A 22964-nucleotide genomic window follows, 5' to 3' on the forward strand; every position below is an offset into this window, starting at 1 on the left:
TTTTAAAATTATATGTTTTCTCAGTTAAAAACTTCAACCGTATGAACACACCCAGATTCTCCAACTCCATAGACGTCAAAAATAAAGCTTAATATTTCGGTATGGAGAAAAGTGAAGATGAAAGGAAAAAGAAAATGAACAAAACGTCTAAGCCTTCTACATTATTTAATGACAAAAAAGTAACACGAGAATAATGCGTTTGGATAATTATTAACGACTGATTAGAGAAGTAATGGTATCAAAAGCATATCCTCTAGAATCTTCTAGTTGACCAACGACCTGAGTCCACATGGCAGCCTCCTGGTCTTTCCGAAGACACCGTCCTTGTCTCATTCTTCACGTTTGCTTATAAACACACGAAAGAGTAGTAGTCGTCTCTCTGTATAATAATATTATCAAACCATATCGGCGTTGCTCACCCACCTGATTTCTCTTCTACTTTCACACACAACTCGTGTCGTCTTTTCAAAACAGGACATAGTTATTATAAAGGGTTTATTTGTTTGTCTCGGGTTTGTGGGCAGGGTGAAAATGGAGAACAAGAACAATCGTGGAAACGAGGATGGTCCAAAACATAGCCAAGTGGTGAAGATAAAGAGAGAATTTGAGAAGATAAGTCAGCCATCGCTGCATCAACCGGAGATGAGAAGGGTCCTTTCCGAGATCAAGAGGAGTCAACGTTCACGTTCACCACTCGGCTTAGGAGAGAGATCTATTTCCGTTGGCAACTAATGATCGTTTGCCTTTGTAATCGTTGCGTTTTCTTGTATATGTTCTATGTAACTACGCTTTGGCTTAAATATGACCGATGTATAGTTGCACAGTTCGATGTATAAATCTGGATTTACATGACATGTATGTGAGAGAGATACTGTCGATATAAATGAACAAAACTCATTGAGACAAAAAATATACGTATTGACTCGATCTGCCAAGAGAACTCAAAATCCTTTAATAAAAAAAAAGAAACAAACACAAACAATTTGAAGCATTAGAGGCTAATAACTGGACTGAACTCTTTCTCCTCTCTGGACCGGATCTTCACTGCATAATCATCCAATGTGACTTTTATCCCTTTCCAGATCTGATCCTCTCTTTGGTTATCAAGCCACAGTGAGTGCTGCTTAGGACTCAGTCTGTTCTTCTGCATTTGTGACTCTAACTCGTCTGGGCCTCTCGTGTAGAGATGATGTAGAACGATGACATGATCCTATTTCAGGTGTTTCCAAGAATGTCAATGGCCTAAATGAAACACTCATCTTGCTGGCCAGACATAGTAGAGATCATCTCAGACAACACAATCAATGTCCACTCGAGATTCTGAGTCAGATCTGCTCTACAAATTGCAATGGCCTAAATGAAACACTCATCTTGCTGGCCAGACATAGTAGAGATCATCTCAGACAACACAATCAATGTCCACTCGAGATTCTGAGTCAGATCTGCTCTACAAATTGCAATACACTAACTCTGGAGGGAGAAGAATCAGCGGCAGCATGGTGAATATCCGACTCAACCACAAAATCTTGGGAAAATCATTGATAAAAACATTACGAATTGGCTAAGTTTGCTGACGAAATCAGACAACAAGAGATATGGTTCCCTCCTCTTGTGTTGGTTCGCTAGTATATGCTAAATCTATACTATCTCGTTTGTAAAGTGATGCAACACAAAAACAGGTATGCACTAGATGTACTAACTGATTTTGATGAATATAATTTTACATTCACTCATAAACTGACCATTAGCGTCAATATAAATATTTAGAGATTGTCCATATAAATTTGAGAAAATACTTCTCAATTTATTTATATAGTGATTATACAATTATTTTAAATTTGCATAATATATATGTGAGTTGTTCCATATTTAGAATCTCGCTAAAATATAAATCTATATAAAATTTTCATGACACAGTTAATTTGATTTTATGTCATTATTTTCAAAAGCCATTTTTTATTTTGTAGGAAATGAATGTCACGATCGCACATTAACAAATCTGGGGAAATAAATTCTTGAATAATGTTTGGAGAATAACAAAGAACGAAATGACATAAAACATGATAAAGCTATGATAGAATTTTTTTTATTGATATGAGAGTTTGAGTGAATTTACTTACAAAAAAACATGCATTAATAATTTCACTATGAACTAATTACTTATTTCAACTAATTGCTCTTATGGCCATCTTTAAACCAGCTGAGCAATCAGCATCATCATATGTCCCGATGTAGTAGCTAAGACCATATGGAAGGCTGATCCTATCGTCGCCGGATGTGTACTCTTTCGCACCCTCGTTTGCTATACACGTTTCATAGCCAGTACGATTTACCACCATCACATTGCTTGTCAAATAATCGTATTTAAATTCTGCAATGCAACACCATATTATATCAATATAAATTTATTGTTTACAAATATTTACCCTTTCTAATAAAGTTGGCTCGATGAACCAAAATAGATGAGTAAAACCATTCGGAGTTAAATTAAGCCTGGAGTGGATCAATATCATAACACCTTAATCCGGTTTTCATACATGGTTTGGACCGAACCTAGATGATTTATCCAGCAAGTCATCTCTTATTCAATTAATCTAATAAAACATTTGTTTATCAATCAAGATTAATATGATTTTTAGCATCGTTCCCATACCGAGAATATCACCAGCATAAAAGATTTTGCCTCGTGCCCAAGTGTCCATTGGAATAATCGTGTCCCAACCATACACGCCTCCAACATAGTAAGTGGCTTGCCTTCGGGCATGGGTCACATTATTTGCTAGAAACAAACATAAAACCGTCATGATAATAACCATTGGTACTGCTGCATATGAAACATGTACTGATGATCGAGACATATGGGTCAAAAAGTTATAGTGAACTAGACATGTAATTATTTATATAAACCGTTGATTGATATATGTTGTTTGAGAAGACTAATACACATGATCATCTAAGAAATATTATAGGGTATTATAAGGTAATGCATATACTACTTATCCCAAAATTAATACTTAAACCAAACTTTTATTTTTGTCAACAGTCAAACTATTTTGTATGGAATTAGTTGATTTCATGGTTTGAATTTTCAAATTCAAACAAAATGGTGTCTTAGTTAGGTAATTTCTCGATCACATCCCTTATATATATATATTAGAAGAGAAACATTTTTCGAAAATCTATACTATACTAAAAGGCAAATATAAGCCATGGAGAGGGTGTCCACGTAGGATAGAAAAATCAACCAATCAGAGAGTCCGAAATTGCCACGTCATTTCATTTATTTTTCGTAAAAAATAAAAAAACAATGCAAAGGAAAGGATCGAACCCGGGTTATTATGATATTAATATAGGGCAGTTACTACTAAGCCATTGAAACTTTCTTGAACACATATACAAGAATCACTAAGTATGTAATCACAAACTTTTATGTACAATTACAATAATATGAATTCAACTTTCAAGACTCCGATACTTTGTTTTGTAAAAAAAAATAAGTAAGTGACTAAGCTAATATATTCTTTGAAAGTGTGAAAATATTGAAAAATATGAAAAAGCATAGATTTTTGTTTTCGTGACAACGTTAAGAATTTTGTAAAAGTAAATTTAACATATAAATTTCCGTGACAAATATGAAAAAGCATAGATTTTTGTCCAATTTTGACAAAACAACTCAAAACATAGTTCTCTAACGTCTTAATAAAATATTATTTAAGGGTGCAATAATTAAATATATCAATTCAATAAATTTTTATTTTATAGACAAAACAATAATACAACAAATTTTGAAACATTTCAAATTTTGAAACATTTGTTTAACCTATCGATTTTTTTCACGAGAATCCAACTGAACAAGATAAAAAAAAAGCAATTAGATTTACAAATATTTAATTACCATTTTATTCAATTTTGATTAATTTCAAATTGTAATAATGTATCTTTTTGAAGTTACAAAAAATAATGTTTTTTCTTTATTACACTAGCATTATATATAGATTCTATATACACAAATAAATATAATATAACAACATAAGATTGCTTTCTCCGATTCATATGAAAACTTTTTAAGTTATCCACCAAAGCAAATTAATTAAATCAATCAAATTGTTAGAATACAACAAATTAATATATAATTTTATTTTAAATTAAATTATTTAAAGGTGTATGTTCATTAAAAACAAAATAACAAATAAGTAAAAATGATTTGATGGTAATTTTTATGACATATATATATATATATATCAATATATATATATATATATATATATATATCAATTCAGTGAAAGAAATAGAAGCTTAATATGGAAAAAATCTTAAATACAAAAAACTCTAAAAATTGACAAAAAAAACTAACAAAACTTAAACTATGATATCACTTGAAAGCTTCTTAGACAATATTAATAAAATATTTTAGCGATAATTAGATAAATTTAATTTTTTTTTCCAGCCAAAATTTTATTATTAATTAGCATCAATGATTTCAAGATGTTTAAGAAAGGATGGACAAAAAAATAGGATGGACATAAATGATATATGAACTATGAATAGTACTTTGTAAAGCTGACTTAGATAACACATATGCACATCCATTTCCAGTCCTTTTTTTATGCCTAAATTCAATTACTTTAGAGTAGTTATTCCACAAAGAGATCGTATGAGATATTGTTTGATATTCAGATTTGTTTCTTGACTTTTAAGAAGATTGATAACTGTAAAATGTCTTCTTCGAATATGATATGTCTATAATCGAGTCCCCAACATGAGACAAGGTTTTTTAAAAAATAAATAATTTTATTTTTCTTATATTATATAATAAATATATATTATTTACTGATAATAAAAATATAGTTATTCATCTATCACATATATCTATGCAAATATGCGAATCAAGTACAACAATCAAATAATATAATAATTTTCACAAAAAAAATTAAAAAAAAATATTTATGTTATGTAGTCTTATTTTATATTTTTTAAATAATGTAATACAATATTATACATTATTTTTTTAAAATTGAGAAATACATATTATATCTTATCTGCGCGTAGCGCGGTTAAAAACTCTAGTAACTTTTAAATGGTGTATTATTTACATATTTTCTATGCCGACATGTCATTACTTCATGTCACTCTTACATGAAGTTTTAAATTGCCCCTTAGTTATTAGTAAATATATTTCAGTGATTGCCATTGTTATAGTTTTACATATATTTGTGCATATTTGGAAATTAGGTGATCCCAAAAACAAATGTAATCGCTTACTAACCGGAGCTAAGCTTCGTCTTCTGAGTTTTACGTCATCACAGTGACACCAATCCCAACCGCATACTCGTTTGACAACTCTACCATCCACATGTCAGGCAGCCACATCGATCCGACCACATACTCGCTGACTGCACCACGCGTGGCCACACATTCCCACACATATCGCTGACCACATTTAACAATAACTCCATCCACAAGGTTTTAAACATCACATATCAACAATTTACTGAACATAGTAACAACTTTGGTATCCGCGGATTAGTTATCTAGAATTCATTTTAATCAATTCATAAATGTTTGCTATACACATTTTCCAATGTGCGGATCAATAGATGCTCTCGCAACGCACCATCAGATTTGCTAGAAGGCATCATCTTAGAGTGTTTTTTTTTTCAATTTGATGAGCAATTTGAAAAAAAAATTGTTTATGCTTACAACATTTGAGCATTTTGTTACACTTTAACTTTTCGAAAGCCAATCTTAAAGTCTCAAACATGTTTTAATGAACTGATTGATTAATAAACTGGATAAAATACATATTTGAGATTAAAGAAAAAGCTAGAAGGAACACATTATTATCCCCGTTCACAACGAGCGAGCCAGAACACAAGGAGAAACACGACATAGAACCGAGAAGAAACAACACACAAAAATAAACCCCTACTCTCAGATACACCTTCAACAACATTCCAAAGACCCCAACTTCTTTATATTGCTCTAACACATCGAGGATCAAGAGAGGAAGAAGACGAGCAGGTAAGATCACTTTTAAAAGGCCGAGAGCAGGACTCCTTAGCCGACGATGCATAGTGGTAGGCTTACTAGTGGTGTAGTTCTTAAATGGTAAAACAATTTTTGACTACTCCGATAAATCTCCGGACCACGTCAGAGGCATTATATATATATGTCATGATTTCAAAAGAAAAACGAGATTACTAGAACGACCAAAGTAATTGATATTGCAGATTTACATCACTAATGTAATTTAAATAGACAACGTAATAAGAGGTTCATGATAGAATAATCTTAGCTCGATAATTGTGCCATCAATGGGCGCACTAGGACTATTATTCAATTTTTATTTATTCTTTCAACATATTCAACTTTGACTAATAAGATGTGTCTGAGCAAAGATCGGTACCTATATTCTGTAGAGAAAAAAAAGTGTTGTTTTTACAAAATGCTACTAATGTTTACCGAGCAGAAAGTAAAATTCTCAGTAGATAAAGAGTCCATGTTTTCTTTAGTAAGACGCTATAGCCTATATATAGCATATCTTTAAGAAAAACTCTGCTCAAAAAATAATACTCCAGAGCCTACTTATAATGTTTCACTACATAACAAAGTTTTGATATGTTCAAAAACTCATCCTTTTTTCTCTATTCATTTGAAGCCAGCAATGCTATCTGCTGTGTTAGAATCTCAAGATTCCTAGACCTCTCTGGAGTAAGCTGTCCAAAATCAAAGTCATCTGCTCTCTCCATTTCTTCTTGTATCACCTTCATGGTTTCATCCTCCTCCTCCTCCTCCAATGTTGCATCATCCTTTCCTTTCTTCACATTCTTCTTCATTGAAGGGCTCAACAACAAAAGCTTCTCCCATGCCCCATCATCATACAGATCAGGTATGATCAACGGCACGTGATTCTCATCCAAGCAGAACTTCAACATGTCCGCGTCTCTCAAGAAGTCATTTACGTCAATCGAGCTTGACTTTGCTGCTGTTCCCTCTGATGGTGGCTGCTGGTATGTTACTAAAGGAAGACCACTTGAGTCTGAGTCTCCTTCATCTATAACTTCTTCCAAAATCGTTGCTCCTCCTTCTGCCTTTCTCCAGCTACTCTCCTTTGGTTGAAGCAACTGAACCAAGAGACTTGGATTCTGCATAACCATCACCAGAAACGACAACATCTCCTGCTGACTCTCTTCCATTCCTTGAACTCTGTCTTCCAAGTGAAGCATCTTCGTGTCGGTAACCTCCTGGTACTGCCTGACTTTGACAAGCTCCTGCGCCAATGCCTTCTTATCCCCTTTTAAGATATCAACTTCTTTCCACAGCTCACTCTTCTCAGTATCATCATCTTCCTTACAAGTACTTTCCTCTTTTTGGGAAGCTCTTTTGCTCTGATGGTCACTACTCTGAACATTCTTCCTCCGGATAACATTCTTCAGCAACTCCTTTCGACCTCTTACAAACCAAAGGATCGCTCTGTTTAATCAAAGGAAATTGCTATGAAGAGAGAGAGAGAGAGAGAGGATCTGTCGCCAAGCTTTTAGATTTTTTTGTTTGTTTTAAAAGATCGTTAAGATAGTTTTGAAGCCTTCGGGCCCAATCTCTCTCTCTCCCTTATTATAGGCTTATTTAGATATATTTACATAAACCGACCTTTTCTATAGACAGACACTAGGGGTGGGCGTTCGGGTACCCGTTCGGGTTCGGATCGGGTATTTCGGATTTTCGGGTATTTCGGTATAGAGGTGTAGAACCCGTTCGGGTATTTCTGTACTTCGGGTCGGATTCGGGTATTTTTAGTTCGGATTCGGTTATTTCGGATCGGGTTCGGATATTTAGATTTTGAAAAAAAAATTAAAATTTTCATTTCTCAAGTTTATTGTATTTAAAAATATAACTTTTAGTTAACTAATTTTTTATTTTTAATAGATTGAATAGTTAATAGATTTGGACATAACATTTTAAAACTAAAAAGGCACTAATTTAGTTATTTTTTTTAATTTTGGATATAACTTTTTGTTAATTTTTGAAATAAAAAACTTGACATGCATTTTAAGTGAGTAGCAAATCATTTTTCCGTAATTGTATGTATATCATATGAACTTAAATTATGTGTAGTATCAATATAAATATTTTATATAAAATGAGAGATATAAACTAGAAACATAAGGTTAATTATACATATGTTCGGTTATATTCGGATATCCATTCGGGTTCGGGTATTATCCGTTCGGGTTCGGGTATCCAATCTCTCCTTATTCAATACCCGTTCGGGTATTTTGCTACTTCGGTTCGGATTTCGGTTCGGTTTTTTCGGATCGGGTTCGGGTGCCACTTCGGATATCGGGTAAAGTGCCCACCCCTAACAGACACATCTGATTTTTATTACTTTGCATAGAAACATCAAAAAACCAATTCGAATTTGATAGGAACCATCAAATCATATCCCCTTAATGTATATACACCGTGTTATAAATTAGCGAAATTAAATCCTTTAAAGCTAGGAATAATTGCTGACAGAAAACGTTATATACAAGATCAATAACTATTAGCCTATAGACATGCATTTCTTTCTTTCGCAAAACTTATTTTTTATCCGTGATATAAAAACGCATAATTATTTTATTGTAAATAAATATATATATTTCTTTGTAAATAAAATTCTCTGATTAATCCAGTATATTTGATATTTCAAAAAAGGAAAAAAAATAAGGCTGTGTATATATATACCCTAATACTCTACCACTAATTAATTTATCTGTCAGTTTTTTCTTTACATAGAGAGCTAGTTACAAGAAAAATCTGCTATATTATCGATGATGGAAAACGAGAACTGGATCTATGGAAAAGCTTGGGATCAAGAAGGAAACCCAAAGAACTCAATACGTGATGAAGAAGTAACTTCAGAAAAACTGAGTGCAGACTTTGTATTGAGTCAGGAAGACGATGATTATAGACGACGTCGTAGCATCTATCTGAAGAGCTACAGTTTGAAGAAGGCCAAATCCAATGCAGACATACGTCGCCACATATCAACTGCTTGTAAGTTTCTGTATCGGTTGAAGAAACTCGTCAGCTCTGGACATCATCGTCGAATGTGATAAGTACAATACAAAGACGAGCTACGGCTAGGGTTTATGCATGTGTATTATACAGATGAAGTGTTTCCCTTACTTCTGATTTACATATGTTTTGTTAGTTTAATAGTTTGCTTGAATAAACTATACTTTGACCAAATTTGTGGTTTCATCTCATCAGAATAGTATAGAAGATTAAGCATCTGTTTTTTTTTATTACTCATGAAACTCCAAGATTCTGTAGAAGGCTTCTATATCTAGTACATCAGATGTATTTTCCTATTTTTATTTCTAAAACTATGTGTTTTTCTTTACCATGTGCAGAAATAAAAAAAAATTTTTTTTTTTTATTAATTTTAGCTTTTATTTTCTGCTTACAATATTTAATTTTAAATTTGAAATCAATTATATCTAAAAATTATTATCATAATAATAATTTAGTCTCCATGTTTATGGTTCAACGTTTTCTAACGTGCAACCATAAACATGAAGACTAAATTATTATCATAATAATTTTTTTGATTGTGCATAAATTTTTTAGGTTACAAAATCAAATTGACTTTGCACTAAATACCATTAAATCACATCACCATCATAATAGTAGGAGATATTTTTATTTTCTTATTTTGACTTTGTCAATAATAAAAAAAAATAACTTCGATCAAAAGATTAACCATTTAATCAATTGGCCAAGTTACCAAATCCGAAATCCAAACCCTTAGCTTGATACCGATATCTCCTCTTCACAATATATCTATCTATATATATATAAAAGAGAGTTATCTCTTTTTTGGTGAAGCCACCTCAGCATCCAGGTTACAAAGTCAAGTTCCAACAGATTGATACGTATCCACTTAAATGAAACTATGTATTTCATTAAGTCGTATATGCTCATCGTGATTTAGGCTTTTCGTCTATGTTATTTGTTGCTGTGTGTATGGGCTGCGAAAGTAATGGGCTACACTTAATTTTACTAAAGACCCATAACCTGAATAAGGTAAATCCTAAGCAACTCCCATCGTTTACTTCTTCGTTGTTGTACGACGACTTCTCATCTTCATCATCTCTACCACTGAAACGCTTCTGATTATTACTTCTTCGTGTTAATCTTTATTAATTATTCAACCACGATGTAGCCTTGAATGCTTGCTTCGCTTTTTGGAGTCGGAGTAGGTGTATCTGCAGAGTATAAATAGGTCAGTATTCTTCCTCCTACAATCATCTTATCAGCATGGTTAAACAGCAAAACTTCAAAATTCCAATAGGATTCGATATGTATTTCTTTCTAAGTATAACGACTAAACAGTTTGTTCTACTTACTGATTTGAAGTCCCGACGTTGTTCTTCCACTTCCTTGCGGCTGCTCAGATCTGAGAAGCCAGAAACGGGAGTTGACAGGATCCTCCTTGATGCTGAGGTATTCCGTTCTTGAACCTTATGAACTAAATTTTAAACTATTTCTTGCTTTTAAACTGATAAATATCCAAAACTCTGTATTAAGATCCTTATTCAAACTCTTTTGAATGATAAATGTTGGACCCGTTTGTTGATTATGCTTTCTTTATACATGTGTTGCAGTCAACACTCATGCCAATCAACGTGAATGTCAACCGTCTTGCTCCACCGGCATGAAGGACAAAGGGTGTTGTTAGTTGTTGTTGGGATTGTGAAATCTCGTGTCCAACTCTATATTATCCGGTTAGTACGATATTGTCCACTTTGGGCCTTAGGCAAGCCCGCATGGTTTTACTTTTGGTTTCCATCCCAAAAGACCTCGTACTATTAAAGTTGGACTTCTCTTTATATATTAGACTTTTCTTTGTCTAATATCCGATGTGGGACTTAACTTGTTATCTCACATTCTCCCCCTCAAGCTAAGGACCACATTCATCTCATATGTTTCCTTCGGCGAATCATCTTCGGCACCACCTTGTACCAGTAATCGCAAAGCTTTCTTTGAGAATGTTTCTCCCACTACACATCACAGGTTTCATGATCTTCTGACGTTTCTTCAACATACTTTCTCTTTCTTCTTCTACCCGTTCTTACTTAAAGGGTATTTTAGTCTTCTTGCATCTCTTTGTCAAACCGCTCTGATACCAATTGTTGGGATTGTGAAATCCCGTGTCCAACTCTATATTATCCGATTAGTACGATATTGTCCACTTTGGGCCTTAGGCAAGCCCGCATGGTTTTACTTTTGGTTTCCATCCCAAAAGGCCTCGTACTATTAAAGTTGGACTTCTCTTTATATATTAGACTTTCCTTTGTCTAATATCCGATGTGGGACTTAACTTGTTATCTCACAGTTGTTACGTCTCTTTCTCCAGGTGGACTAAGGAGCTTCAATGGACTGTCTCAGCCTTTACTTGCAAAACTTCCAACAATGCTAATGTTGTTGGTGTCCTCTGGTATGTAGCGACCCTAAACACATTGTTTTCTTAGCTTTAGATATCTTTTAAATTAGTTAATTTGGCTAATTATATTTTGTTTTTGATGTAATGAATGGTTTAATGTTTTAAAAATTATAGATTGTGAAAGTTACTCACAGTAATGTGTATAAGGTGAAGATTTATTGACTAAAAATGGTAGCTTCAGAGAAAGTTAGATTTGATTATTTGGACGCATACAGTGTTACGTTCATGGCGAGAGAGAATCTTGTGCTGCATGGGCTAAATTATCATAAAGTTATTAAGTCTCTACATCGTTTTCAGTCTATGGAGCATCCTCTCCCTGGCCTTCCTGTGACTCAAGGTATTAAATTTAATCTTTTTCAAGTTTGTGTTGTGTTTTGCGTTTCAATTCTTGCTGGTGAGAGATGAATATATTGTTTTATATAAGATCATAAGATAATTAATTACAGAAAAATTTAATGTTCAAGTCTTCATCTGCAGTGTAATTATGCTTCCACATATAAGTGGTAATTGTGATTTCCAACGATGTGATGTTCCATTTTCTGATTTTTGATTCACTTTGATCTTTTTTTATTGTTTTATTTTATTTTCGAGGCAACTCTTTTTTTTTCTGGTCACAGTCGTCCTGCTTAGTTATGAAATAATTTAAGACACTAGGTTTGATCAGACTGGCAATGATGACGATGATATGCCTGCAATGAACTCAGTCTCTGCTAAGGTGGACGTTGGCGGTAGTACTCTTGAGGGAGCACCAACTACATGAGCTGATCCAAGTGATCTTGACACTAAGAAGCCTCCGGCTTGAGCATCTTTGAAGATGGCAGAGAAAGCACGCATGGCACAATGGCACAAGTGAAGATAACGAGAACTCTGAGCGCAGTATTTCCTATTTGAATAATGCAAACATATCTATGTTGCTTAACGAGTTTTTTTTCTTTCGTTCCATCCCTTTGGATTTGCTATGTTTGGTTCAGACGATGTTTAAATTTTTTTTTTAAGTTTAAATAAATTGATGTATTTGTGACATGTTGTTTAATCATTACGGTTCCACGAAAAATAAAAACATGAGCTTCATACTTCGCCAAATATAGTCAGAGATAATTTGTTGCATTAATGTATAATTATATTTATAACATTCAAAGAATAAGAACAATATTTCACAAGCAAGAATCTGTGCATCACAAACATAACAAGAATCAACAACAGAACTATAACTCTGAATATTTGGCACTTCAAATCTTTTCCTCACTAGGAAGGTTAACTTGCAACTTAAAAAGGGAATTCTTCCCTTCACTAATTCAGAATCATTATAATTTTACCTTCACTACCTATTATATCCCATTTTATAAACCTGTATATATAAAATTGGGTTTGCTTTCCTCCTAGGCAGACATGTCACGAATTCGAGTCTTGAGAAGCCGACACGTGTCTGCGTCCAAAACACGGTGTTTCATTAACTTGGAGCTGGAGATCGTGTGGGCTTTTGGTGTAACTCATAAACATGCGAAAATATTTTCGTGTGGGCTTTAGATCAAATTAAAAATAATACTTTTAACAATATAATTTTATATTTTAGTAAGCAAATAATGTCGTGTTCTTCGTCTTATGAATACGTCATAAAACAGCTCTTATGATATTGTTGATATTCAATCCGATCATACTGGTATGAAAAATTAATGTAAATCAACAGACGAACCGAGTACGATAATTTTAATTGAATTTACATGTGTCGAAAATACAATAAAATATTTTTATTTATTTTAATGTGTAAAATAGCCCGTAAAAAACAAAAAAAACTAGATGAACCAATAGGTTTATAGTATATTAGTGAACATACATATAAATGAATAACATTATATAGTGAATACAAAATTGAATTTACTAATTTGATATACATATACTAAGCATTTAACATATGAATAATGTTTTAGCAAAACAAAACATAGGAATAATTATTTGCTTTACCCATGTACATCAATTTATTTTTTAAGGTTCATGATTTCACGATAAATAGTGCTCCTAACTTCTTCTTTTTTTTTCATACAATAGCGCAACCATATTATTATATATTACTCTTACTTAGCTCTTTGAATAAACGAACACTGATATTTGAAAATTTTGAACGATTCCCTTTGTACGGTGAACGGTTTTATTTCAAACTATTAATACACCAATGCAAAAATATATTTTTCAAGATAATTACACACATCTGCAGCATAAACTCTTTATTACATACGAGCATGTATGCTATAAAAAAATTCATGCAATATTATCATTTAATTTAAATATATTGTTAATTTATAATGCAAGTTTGCAGTATTAATAATTTCTGAATTAATAGTAAAACCTATCTAATAAATTCTAAACTTATTTAATAACGATATATTGTACTCAATTTAAAGAGTGACAGGGAAGTTGAAGTATGACTTTTATTAGGAGAAAACTATCACATCTATATTATTAAAGTTGAAGTACACATTGAGATTGTTTGGCAATATGGATAGTAGTTAAAAAATAATTATGTTTGGAAACATGGATAGCAGTAAGTTAAGAAAAAGAATAATGGGCTTATGCTACTAAAAATTTGAAAGTCCATTACATTATATTAAAAAATAATGGGTCTATGTTACTTGATATATATATATATTCAAATCAAAATAACAATTTAATATTAATTTATATCAAAAATTCATTCAAAAATATACATATATTCAAAATTTGATTTTTACTAACATATTTTCCAATAACTATTATAAAAATATTTTCAATATATATAACAAAAATACAATACGAAGCCCAATTTCAAACACCAACTTAGATTATGGTTTTTATATTTCATATTAAATTTTAAAATATAATATATGTGATTATTTACATGATTATACGTATAAAATATTATTAATTATAAGAAAACTTATTTGATAGTACATATAAAATACGATTAATTATATGATAACACGTATTTTGTAACCTATGATGACACACATATATATATACAATAGTGATTAGGGGTGGGTGTTCAGGTTCATTTTCGGGTCTTTTGGGATTTCGTGTCGAGTTCAGATCTTTGAAGATTTGGTTCGGAATTGGATAACCAATTTAAATAGGTTTGGTTTAAATATTTGGATAGAGAATTAATAATTATTTACGTATTTTCGGAGTTTTGAGTATTTTTTAACTATTTAAGATATTTACGTTTGATTATTTGTATATATTTTCAAGCATTTATGCAAACTTAAAAGTATCATATATATTCTGGATGTCTTTATATATTTTAAATGTAAAAATAATTAAAATATATAAGTATATAAATCTATTTTGGATACCCAAAATACTTCGTTTCGGATCTGATTAGGTTTCAGTTCTTCAAATACCAAAATTTGAATAATTCAGATATTTAATCAATTCCAGTTCGGATTTAGTACTATTTCTTCGGATTGGGATCGGTTCAATTCTTCGAGTTCGAGTTTTTTGTCCAACCCTAAATAGTGACATAAACAGCAAATAACATCATATTTTTTAAAAAAATACACCCGCACGCCCGTGCGGATCAAAATCTAGTTTTAATTAAAACATACACAGACCAAGCTACTCACACTAACAAAATGTTGTTTTGGTTTAGATAATATAAGCTTTTCCTTAACATATTTTTCTCGCATGATCATTGCATAATTATATGCGGACATCATTAATCTTATTATATTAGATTGTTCTTCATAGAATAATGAAAGTTACTGTCTCTTTAATTCAGTCCAAAAATATTTATTAAAAATAACAACATGATCTCTTGATTCTATTTATTTATTTTTGTTAATAATATTGTTTTTAATCTATATTTTTCCTAAAAAAATGCTTTATAAAATTAATGTAAATTCATATAAAATAATTTTTTTCTAACTTCCCACCCGTAGGTCGGACCGACCCTAGTACTAACTATATTAAAGCTTTGAGCTTTGTTGTGATTTCTCCATTTTAAATATAAAAGATTTTTTCCTCATATTTTCAATGTGGGACATTTTACAAATGTCATTTTAAGATTTATAATCAACCCACTTTGAACTTCTATTTTTTATTCACATTAACTCTATTTTTAGCATATGAATACATTTTTCCTAATGCTCAAAAAATAGTTCCAACATAACCAAACTTAGATAAACATAAAGTAAGAGACACCTTCATTAAGCATCACATTAGAAACGGAAACCAAACCGATTCCGCCATTGCAGCTCAGCGTAGAGGAGCCACATCCTCATAGAACTCTAAAGAAGCCGGAAGCTAGGATCAAGACCGAGGAAACGACTTCAAAAGAGGACCAACCAATACTGTTAAAGCTTGAGTGATATCAAAGAAGAGCATCCAAACCCATGGGATCACAGGGAACCCCTTACCCAAACCAGAACCATTCCAAAGGAGGAATAATGCACCGCACGGAACCTCTTCAATCATTGAAGGGAAACCATCGAATACACAGATGGAGCGACAGGAAGTTGGTGACACAAACCGCGATGTCAAGAGTAAGACTCCAAAGCTGACGAAGAAGTGATAAAACAAAAGAAACAAATACACCAATGATACATGACAAAGACCACGGGGTCAAGACTTGAACCAATACCCGTCACTAACTTAGAACCACTAAGAGGCTTACATTGCAACATAGAATTAGAGGCATGAAACTGAAGGCCACACAGACCCAAGAAACCATAAACATAACGAACCAAGGGATGAGATTTATACTGATAGAACCTTCGACTAACCGAACAGGAAGGGTAAGAGGTTGATTGATGAAATCGCTGATCCACAGAGACATACCTGTGAAACGCTTCAACAAATCCGACAGAAGAATTAACATACCACATCAGAGCCAGCTTAGTACTATACTGCACACCAGAAAAAGATCCGGATCTGTTCAGACAACAAGCACACCACCAGGACTACAACGGAACTAAACTACCTCTCGATACCATCCAAAAAACAACAAAAGCTTCATATCGACCAAATGAACCTACTACAAGACCTATAAGCATTCTTATGACACCTACGAGACTCCTGGAAGCCGGAGAGGGGAACTCAGAAATCTTTCTTTTTTTTTCTCTGGCGGCTGGTAGAGTTCTCTCTCTCTACTGTTCTGTGTGAGGGTTTATGTTAATGAGTTATTTTTTCCTTTTTTTGTTATTGGATATATATATATATATATATATATATATATATTTCTTTTTAAATAAAATTCTCTGATTATCCAGTATATTTGATATTTCAAAAAAGGAAAAAAAATAAGGCTGTGTATATATATACCCTAATACTCTACCACTAATTAATTTATCCGTCAGTTTTTTCTTTACATAGAGAGCTAGTTAGAAGAAAAATCTGCTATATTATCGATGATGGAAACCGAGAATTGGATCTACGGAAAAGCTTGGGATCAAGAAGGAAACCCAAAGAACTCAATACGTGATGAAGAAGTAACTTCAGAAAAACTGAGTGCCGACTTTGTATTTAGTCAGGAAGACGATGATTATAGACGACGTCGTAGCATCTATCTGAAGAGCTACAGTTTGAAGAAGGCCAAATCCAATGCAGACATACGTCGCCACATATCCACTGCTAGTAAGTTTCTGTGTCGGTTGAAGAAACTCGTCAGCACTGGACATCATCGTGGAATGTGATAAGTACAATACAAAGACTTGCGGTCGTACTTTGGTTATGGCTAGGGTTTATGCATGTGTATTATACAGATGAAGTGTTTCCCTTACTTCTGATGTACATATGTTTTGTTAGTTTAATAGTTTGCTTGAATAAACTATACTTTGACCAAATTTGTGGTTTCATCTCATCAGATTAATATCGAGATTAAGCTTCTGTTTTTTTTTATTACTTACTTGTAGATAAGGATAAAGTTTACAATGATGTACTGTACATACAATATAAATACATAATCTACAGAAAACAATGCTTTATCTATTGATGAATTCTTCAAATTAATGACATTGCTATATAACTTTTTCTAGAAAAAAGGAAACAAAAAAGTCACGCATCACAGCCAATAATTTATAAGACTAGTCAATGAATAATACATTGTGGATTGGTCATCCACTAGTACTCCCCCCACCCCACAACATCTTTCAACACTTCTAGCTTAAAAATAAATAAACGTAAGTATATTAGCATCGAAAACGAACCAAATAATTGAATTTTATACCTAAGCCTTGATTGAAAGGTCGTCGATAAGATCCATATTTTTGTTCTTTTTGACAACAGATAAGATCCATAGCTATTGGTCCTTAATTCTCGCATTAGACTCTTTTACCCTTAGCTGCACAATTAGTTTGACCAGAAGTTGCCAGTACTGACCAAAGTGTAAATCTGTCTGTTTATAACTAAGACACCTTCCAAACGTATCCTCACCATCACGAGACTGAGAGATGGCGGATGAAATACCTTCCAAAGGGATCCTCAAGAGCGAAGCTCTGAAACAGGTTTTTGTTTCTTTTTATAATTTTCTTTCAAAACTTTACATGATCGACATATACGTTTTGTTAATATGCAAAGTTTGGTTTTGTCTGGATATAAGAAAAGATCTTTGATATGTTTGGTTGTGTTCGACCGTCACAGTACATCTTAGAAACGTCAGCATATCCAAGAGAGCATGAGCTGCTCAGGGAACTTCGTAAAGCTACAGTGCAGAAATATGGCAATTTGTAAGTCTTCTTATTTTAATCAATAGGATCCTAATTAAACCAGTTATATTTTTATTGATTTTTAATTGAATTTTCTTTAATAAAAATGCAGAAGCGAGATGGAAGTTCCGGTTGATGAGGGCCTTTTTCTCTCGATGCTTTTAAAGATTACGAACGCTAAGAACACTCTCGAGCTCGGTGTTTTCACCGGCTACTCTCTTCTCACCACAGCCCTTGCTTTGCCAAAGGATGGCCGCGTAATGTTTCTGCTTCTTGCTATAATCGTTTATATTATTTACATAGTATATACTTTAGCATGTGGAACTAAAACGATGAAAAAAAAATCTTTAGCAAGTTTTAAATAAGAAATATAAATTGGGACTCATAACCTTTTTAAGTAATTCTTTTGACAGATCAACTATCTATTTGATAAACAAAATTTACATAGGCTCCATAAATAGTTTGAGATTGTCCAACATTCTAGAACAATATTTTGGATGCAGATTACTGCAATAGATATTGACAAAGAAGCCTACGAAGTGGGACTAGAGTTTATCAAGAAGGCAGGTGTTGATCACAAGATCAATTTCATTCATTCCGATGGTATTACGGCCCTAGACCAATTGGTGAATGATGTACGTTAAAAAAATATGTTCCTATTATTTAGTAATTAAGCTGAACTTACTATTTCTGACTAATGATCGTACGTACATATTCCACATTTGAAAAAAAAAAAACAGAATCAGGAGTTCGATTTCGCATTTGCGGATGCTGACAAGTCAAACTACCCCAACTTCCATGAGAGGCTTCTGAAATTGGTGAAGGTTGGAGGAATCATTGCGTTTGACAACACCTTGTGGTTTGGTTTTGTGGCTGAGGACGAAGAGGGAGTTCCTGATCATATGAGGGAATATAGAGAGGCTCTTATAGAGTTCAATAAGAAATTGGCTTTGGATACTCGTGTCGAAGTCTCTCAGATTTCCATTGGGGATGGTGTCACGCTCTGCAGACGCCTTATATGATCAAAAGACTACTTAAGAATAAAGATTAAAGTTTGAGAGTTTGGAATAAATTAATGGTGTGTTAGATACTTCAATAATCACTTTTCGTCATTTTATCACTGATTTTCATTTAATGGTGTGTTTGATTGATGATCACACCACATCTTCTTCGCATACTCATCTGTCATCTGTTGAACAATGATCGTTAGAAAACAAACTTTTAATTTTGTGTTGAACTAAAAATTTAACCAACCGAAATATTGGTATATAAAATAAAATAAAAAGATTTGAATTTGCTTGTGGAAAAAAAAATAAAAGATAGATATTTAGAAGCAAAAATATGAAAATGTGTATGAATTGTATCAAATCGAGAGTAAAATACAGTAGAAATATGCACATTATCTTAGCTTGGAGAAAATAAATATAAATAATAAATATAAATATATTTGATCTAGAGTAGAATACATGATGCATTTAAAAATTTAGTCTAATAAATATAAATATATTTGATAGTTGTATTTGGGATTCGAACTGTCTATGCATCCATTTTAGAATCAAGTTTGAGCGGAAATTCTTTTTGTATAATGAACTGGTAGAACATAGTAAATGTGTAGTAATTGTGTGTTTCTATGGAGTTACCCCTCCATTGATGACCTCTCTTTCCTTTTATATTTGTTTTCTTTCCTTCGAATATTTCATCATGTAAAGTCTTCTCCTCCCTTAATTTCCCATTCGTAGTTATTAATTGGTGAAGTAACCTAAATAATGAATATGAACGTTGAATATTATTAAACATCATTGATCTTTTGACTATTACAAGCTCAATAAATCTTCTTACGTTTGTGGAGATGGGCTTCCGAGAAATTCGTCACTAGGGTTCACAGGGTCCATTATGGAAGATCATGTACCAACGTGCACAAAAAAAGGAAGATCATGTACCAATAGATTTTATTTTCTTCAGCTTTTCGAGGTCATGTGTAATTTGTGTGTTTCACATTTTTTATATAGAATATATGCATATTAGCGTGTTTCAGCTCAGTATTTTCTGCCTAAATTACATATCCACACAAAGGATATGACACAAGTGTTTTCAAATCTTTCTTTATAAAACACATGCATATGCACACCAGCCAATGACCAAAGCGTAACATTTTTCTTTATTACAAAGACACCTATAAGAAGACTCCTCACAATCACGAGACTGAGATGTCGGATGAAATACCTCCGAAAGGGATCCTCAAGAGCGAAGCTCTGAGACAAGTTTGTTTTAATCCTATAATTTCTTTCAAAAATATTTCATAACAGTTTTGTTGATCAGCAAAGTTTGGTTGTCTGGATAAAAGAAGATCTTTGATATATGTGGTTGTGGTTGTGCTCGATTGACACAGTACATCATGGAGACGTCAGCGTATCCAAGAGAGCATGCGCTGCTCAAGGAGCTTAGGAAAGTAACAGAAGAGAAATTTGGGAACTTGTACGTCTTTTTAACCAATAGGATCATACAACAAAATCTTTATAAATTAATAGTATTAGGACTATAGAAAATTATAAGTTATAGAATTATTAATTTTATTAAAATTTCAATTTAGATAAATATAAAATAAATTATTTTTAAAATATACTTTATGATATTATATATAATGATTAAATTTTATAAATTTAATTTTTATTCGATTATATAATATATTTTATACATGTTTTATTCAAGAAAATAGCAGTAAATATTAAAATAAAAACTAAAAGTATATAAGAAGTTCATTCTAAATAAAAATAAATTATAAAATATTTTTTTTATGTTTATATAATATTTGTATACATGATAATGATAATTGTTGACAAAAATATATATCTAATAATAATCAATTTATGATTTTATTGAGACCATATATTTTTTAATAATATTTTAAATATTATTATCTTATTATGTTATCGTGTTATGTCATATTGTATAGTGTTCCGACATGTTACGGATATTTTTTTATTAATTTACTGTATTGATTAACTAATTGTATTAATTAATAGATTTACTGTATAACCTGTTTGTTAAATTTTATTTAAATAGCGTGAGAATTGAATAAAAAATATTCTTATTTTTTTAATACAAATAATAAAAGTTTTTCCATTTTAGATAGATATAACTAAGTAGTTGTATTTTTTTTTGTCAACAAGTAGTTGTATTTATACTTTCATTTTTCTTGTTTTAATGAAAAAACGCAGAATCGAAATGGTGATTCCAGTGGATGAGGGCATTTTTCTATCGATGCTTTTAAAGATCATAAACGCTAAGAACACTCTTGAGCTCGGTGTTTTCACTGGTTACTCTCTTCTCACCACGGCCCTTGCTTTGCCTGAAGATGGTCGCGTAATGTTTCTTCTTCTTGCTAATAATCATATTGTTGGCATCTTTCATACTTTAGCATGTGCAACTATATATATATATTTATTTATTTATTTTGTTTATTAAACTTACCTCAATATAAATTGAAGCAAGTTTTAAATAAAATTAGAAATTGAGACATGTAATTCTTTTCAAGAAAATGGTTTCAGGATTAACTACATTTGAAAAAAAAAAATTCCTAAAATTTTTTGCTAGAATTCATTGATAAAGGAGTAAGAAATCGCATATCTTCTTTGAGAATGGGAGGGTGTCGAAATTCTCCAGAGCTTTAGAGGTCTGGTTTGATACAAGAAGCTAGTGAGGGGTTAAGTTTTTTTTTTTTTTTTGTCAGAGTGAGGGGTTAAGTTGTTTTCTAAATTCAGTTTACTCTTACACAAACTCTGAAACATAGCCACACTTGATGTAAATTTTTTTTTTGATTTGAATAAATTTAACATTCTTAAAAAAAAAAAGAAAAACAAAATTTGGGTAGGCGCTCAACAAATTGTTTAAGATTGAACAACGGTCCTGGTTAAGGTTAAATGAAATTTGGATGCAGATTACTGCAATTGATATTGACAAGGAAGCCTATGAAGTGGGATTAGAGTTTATGAAGAAAGCAGGTGTTGATCACAAGATCAATTTCATCTATTGCGATGGTATGGAGGTCTTAGACAAATTGGTTAACGACGTAAGTGAAAAACATGTGTTCCTATAATTTACTCCTTAAGCTTAACTATTGTTTGGCTAATGATCATACATATTAATTCCCCCACATTGACAAAAGAAGAATCAGGAGTTTGATTTCATATTTGCTGATGCTGACAAGCCAAACTACATCAACTTCCTTGAGAGATTTCTGAAATTGGTGAAGGTTGGAGGAATCATTGCATTCGACAACACCTTGTGGTTTAGTTTTGTGGTTGAGGAAGAAGAGAGCGTTCCTGAGTTTATGAGGGAATCAAGAGCGGCTCTAATAGAATTTAATAAGAAATTGGCTTTGGATCCTCGAGTGGAAATCTCTCAGATCTCCGTTGGAGATGGTGTCACTCTATGCAGACGCCTTGTGTGAGCAAAAGACTATTTAAATATTAAGACCAAAGTTAGGAATAAAACTGTTAGATGCTTCAATAATTACTTATCGTCGTTTGTTTTTCTGATATGAAATTTGGTTGTAATAGTGTGTTTGATTGATGATCACCCAACATCTTCTTCCCATAACCAGTTTTTAAATTAGAAGAATAGTCCCGCTTGCGGATCCACCGCTGGAGTTTTTTTTTCCCCATCAAACGGCTTACCGTTGGCGTATTAAAATGAGAAAATATGTCTTTATATATATACAGTATATTTATAAATATATGTATTTTTAATAAAATTTCTTCTTTTAAACTCTAGATTTTTGGATTCGAATCAAAACAGATAAC

At 32.2% G+C, this 22964-nt stretch overlaps 5 protein-coding genes across 6 annotated transcripts; 3 read left to right on the top strand and 2 right to left on the bottom strand.

Moving 5' to 3' along the window:
* The first annotated feature begins 367 nt into the window (after positions 1–367).
* Positions 368–854, top strand: BNAA02G13420D. Its single transcript, XM_013860452.3, has one exon. The coding sequence runs from the start codon at positions 532–534 to the stop codon at positions 730–732; it is 201 nt and encodes a 66-aa protein (XP_013715906.1). The 5' UTR covers positions 368–531; the 3' UTR covers positions 733–854.
* Positions 855–2075: 1221 nt separating this feature from the next.
* LOC106419647 (basic blue protein) lies at positions 2076–3062 on the bottom strand. Its single transcript, XM_013860461.3, has 2 exons — positions 2654–3062; positions 2076–2371 (listed from the first exon to the last, which is right to left on the bottom strand). Exons 1-2 carry the CDS (start codon positions 2856–2858, stop codon positions 2166–2168), a joined length of 411 nt encoding a protein of 136 aa, XP_013715915.1. The 5' UTR covers positions 2859–3062; the 3' UTR covers positions 2076–2165.
* Positions 3063–6457: 3395 nt separating this feature from the next.
* On the bottom strand, positions 6458–7735 carry LOC106419656 (heat stress transcription factor A-8-like). The gene has a single exon (XM_013860468.3). It carries the CDS (start codon positions 7224–7226, stop codon positions 6645–6647), a length of 582 nt encoding a protein of 193 aa, XP_013715922.1. The 5' UTR covers positions 7227–7735; the 3' UTR covers positions 6458–6644.
* A 9995-nt stretch (positions 7736–17730) lies between these two features.
* On the top strand, positions 17731–19319 carry LOC106392316 (putative caffeoyl-CoA O-methyltransferase At1g67980). Its single transcript, XM_013833136.3, has 5 exons — positions 17731–17961; positions 18098–18183; positions 18275–18419; positions 18666–18797; positions 18903–19319. The coding sequence occupies exons 1-5, from the start codon at positions 17908–17910 to the stop codon at positions 19182–19184; spliced, it is 699 nt and encodes a 232-aa protein (XP_013688590.1). The 5' UTR covers positions 17731–17907; the 3' UTR covers positions 19185–19319.
* Positions 19320–20286: 967 nt separating this feature from the next.
* LOC106392328 (putative caffeoyl-CoA O-methyltransferase At1g67980) lies at positions 20287–22761 on the top strand. 2 transcript variants are annotated; one of them, XM_013833146.3, is made up of 5 exons: positions 20287–20423; positions 20552–20637; positions 21381–21525; positions 22100–22231; positions 22328–22761. In XM_013833146.3, exons 1-5 carry the CDS (start codon positions 20370–20372, stop codon positions 22610–22612), a joined length of 702 nt encoding a protein of 233 aa, XP_013688600.2. In that variant the 5' UTR covers positions 20287–20369; the 3' UTR covers positions 22613–22761. The 2 variants fall into 2 exon arrangements, with proteins under 2 accessions (XP_013688600.2, XP_013688608.2); XM_013833154.3 differs by having other exon boundaries at positions 20288–20423; positions 22331–22761.
* Positions 22762–22964: the final 203 nt, after the last annotated feature.

The sequence above is a fragment of the Brassica napus genome, chromosome A2, assembly GCF_020379485.1.
Source record: "Brassica napus cultivar Da-Ae chromosome A2, Da-Ae, whole genome shotgun sequence".
Lineage (NCBI taxonomy): Eukaryota > Viridiplantae > Streptophyta > Magnoliopsida > Brassicales > Brassicaceae > Brassica > Brassica napus.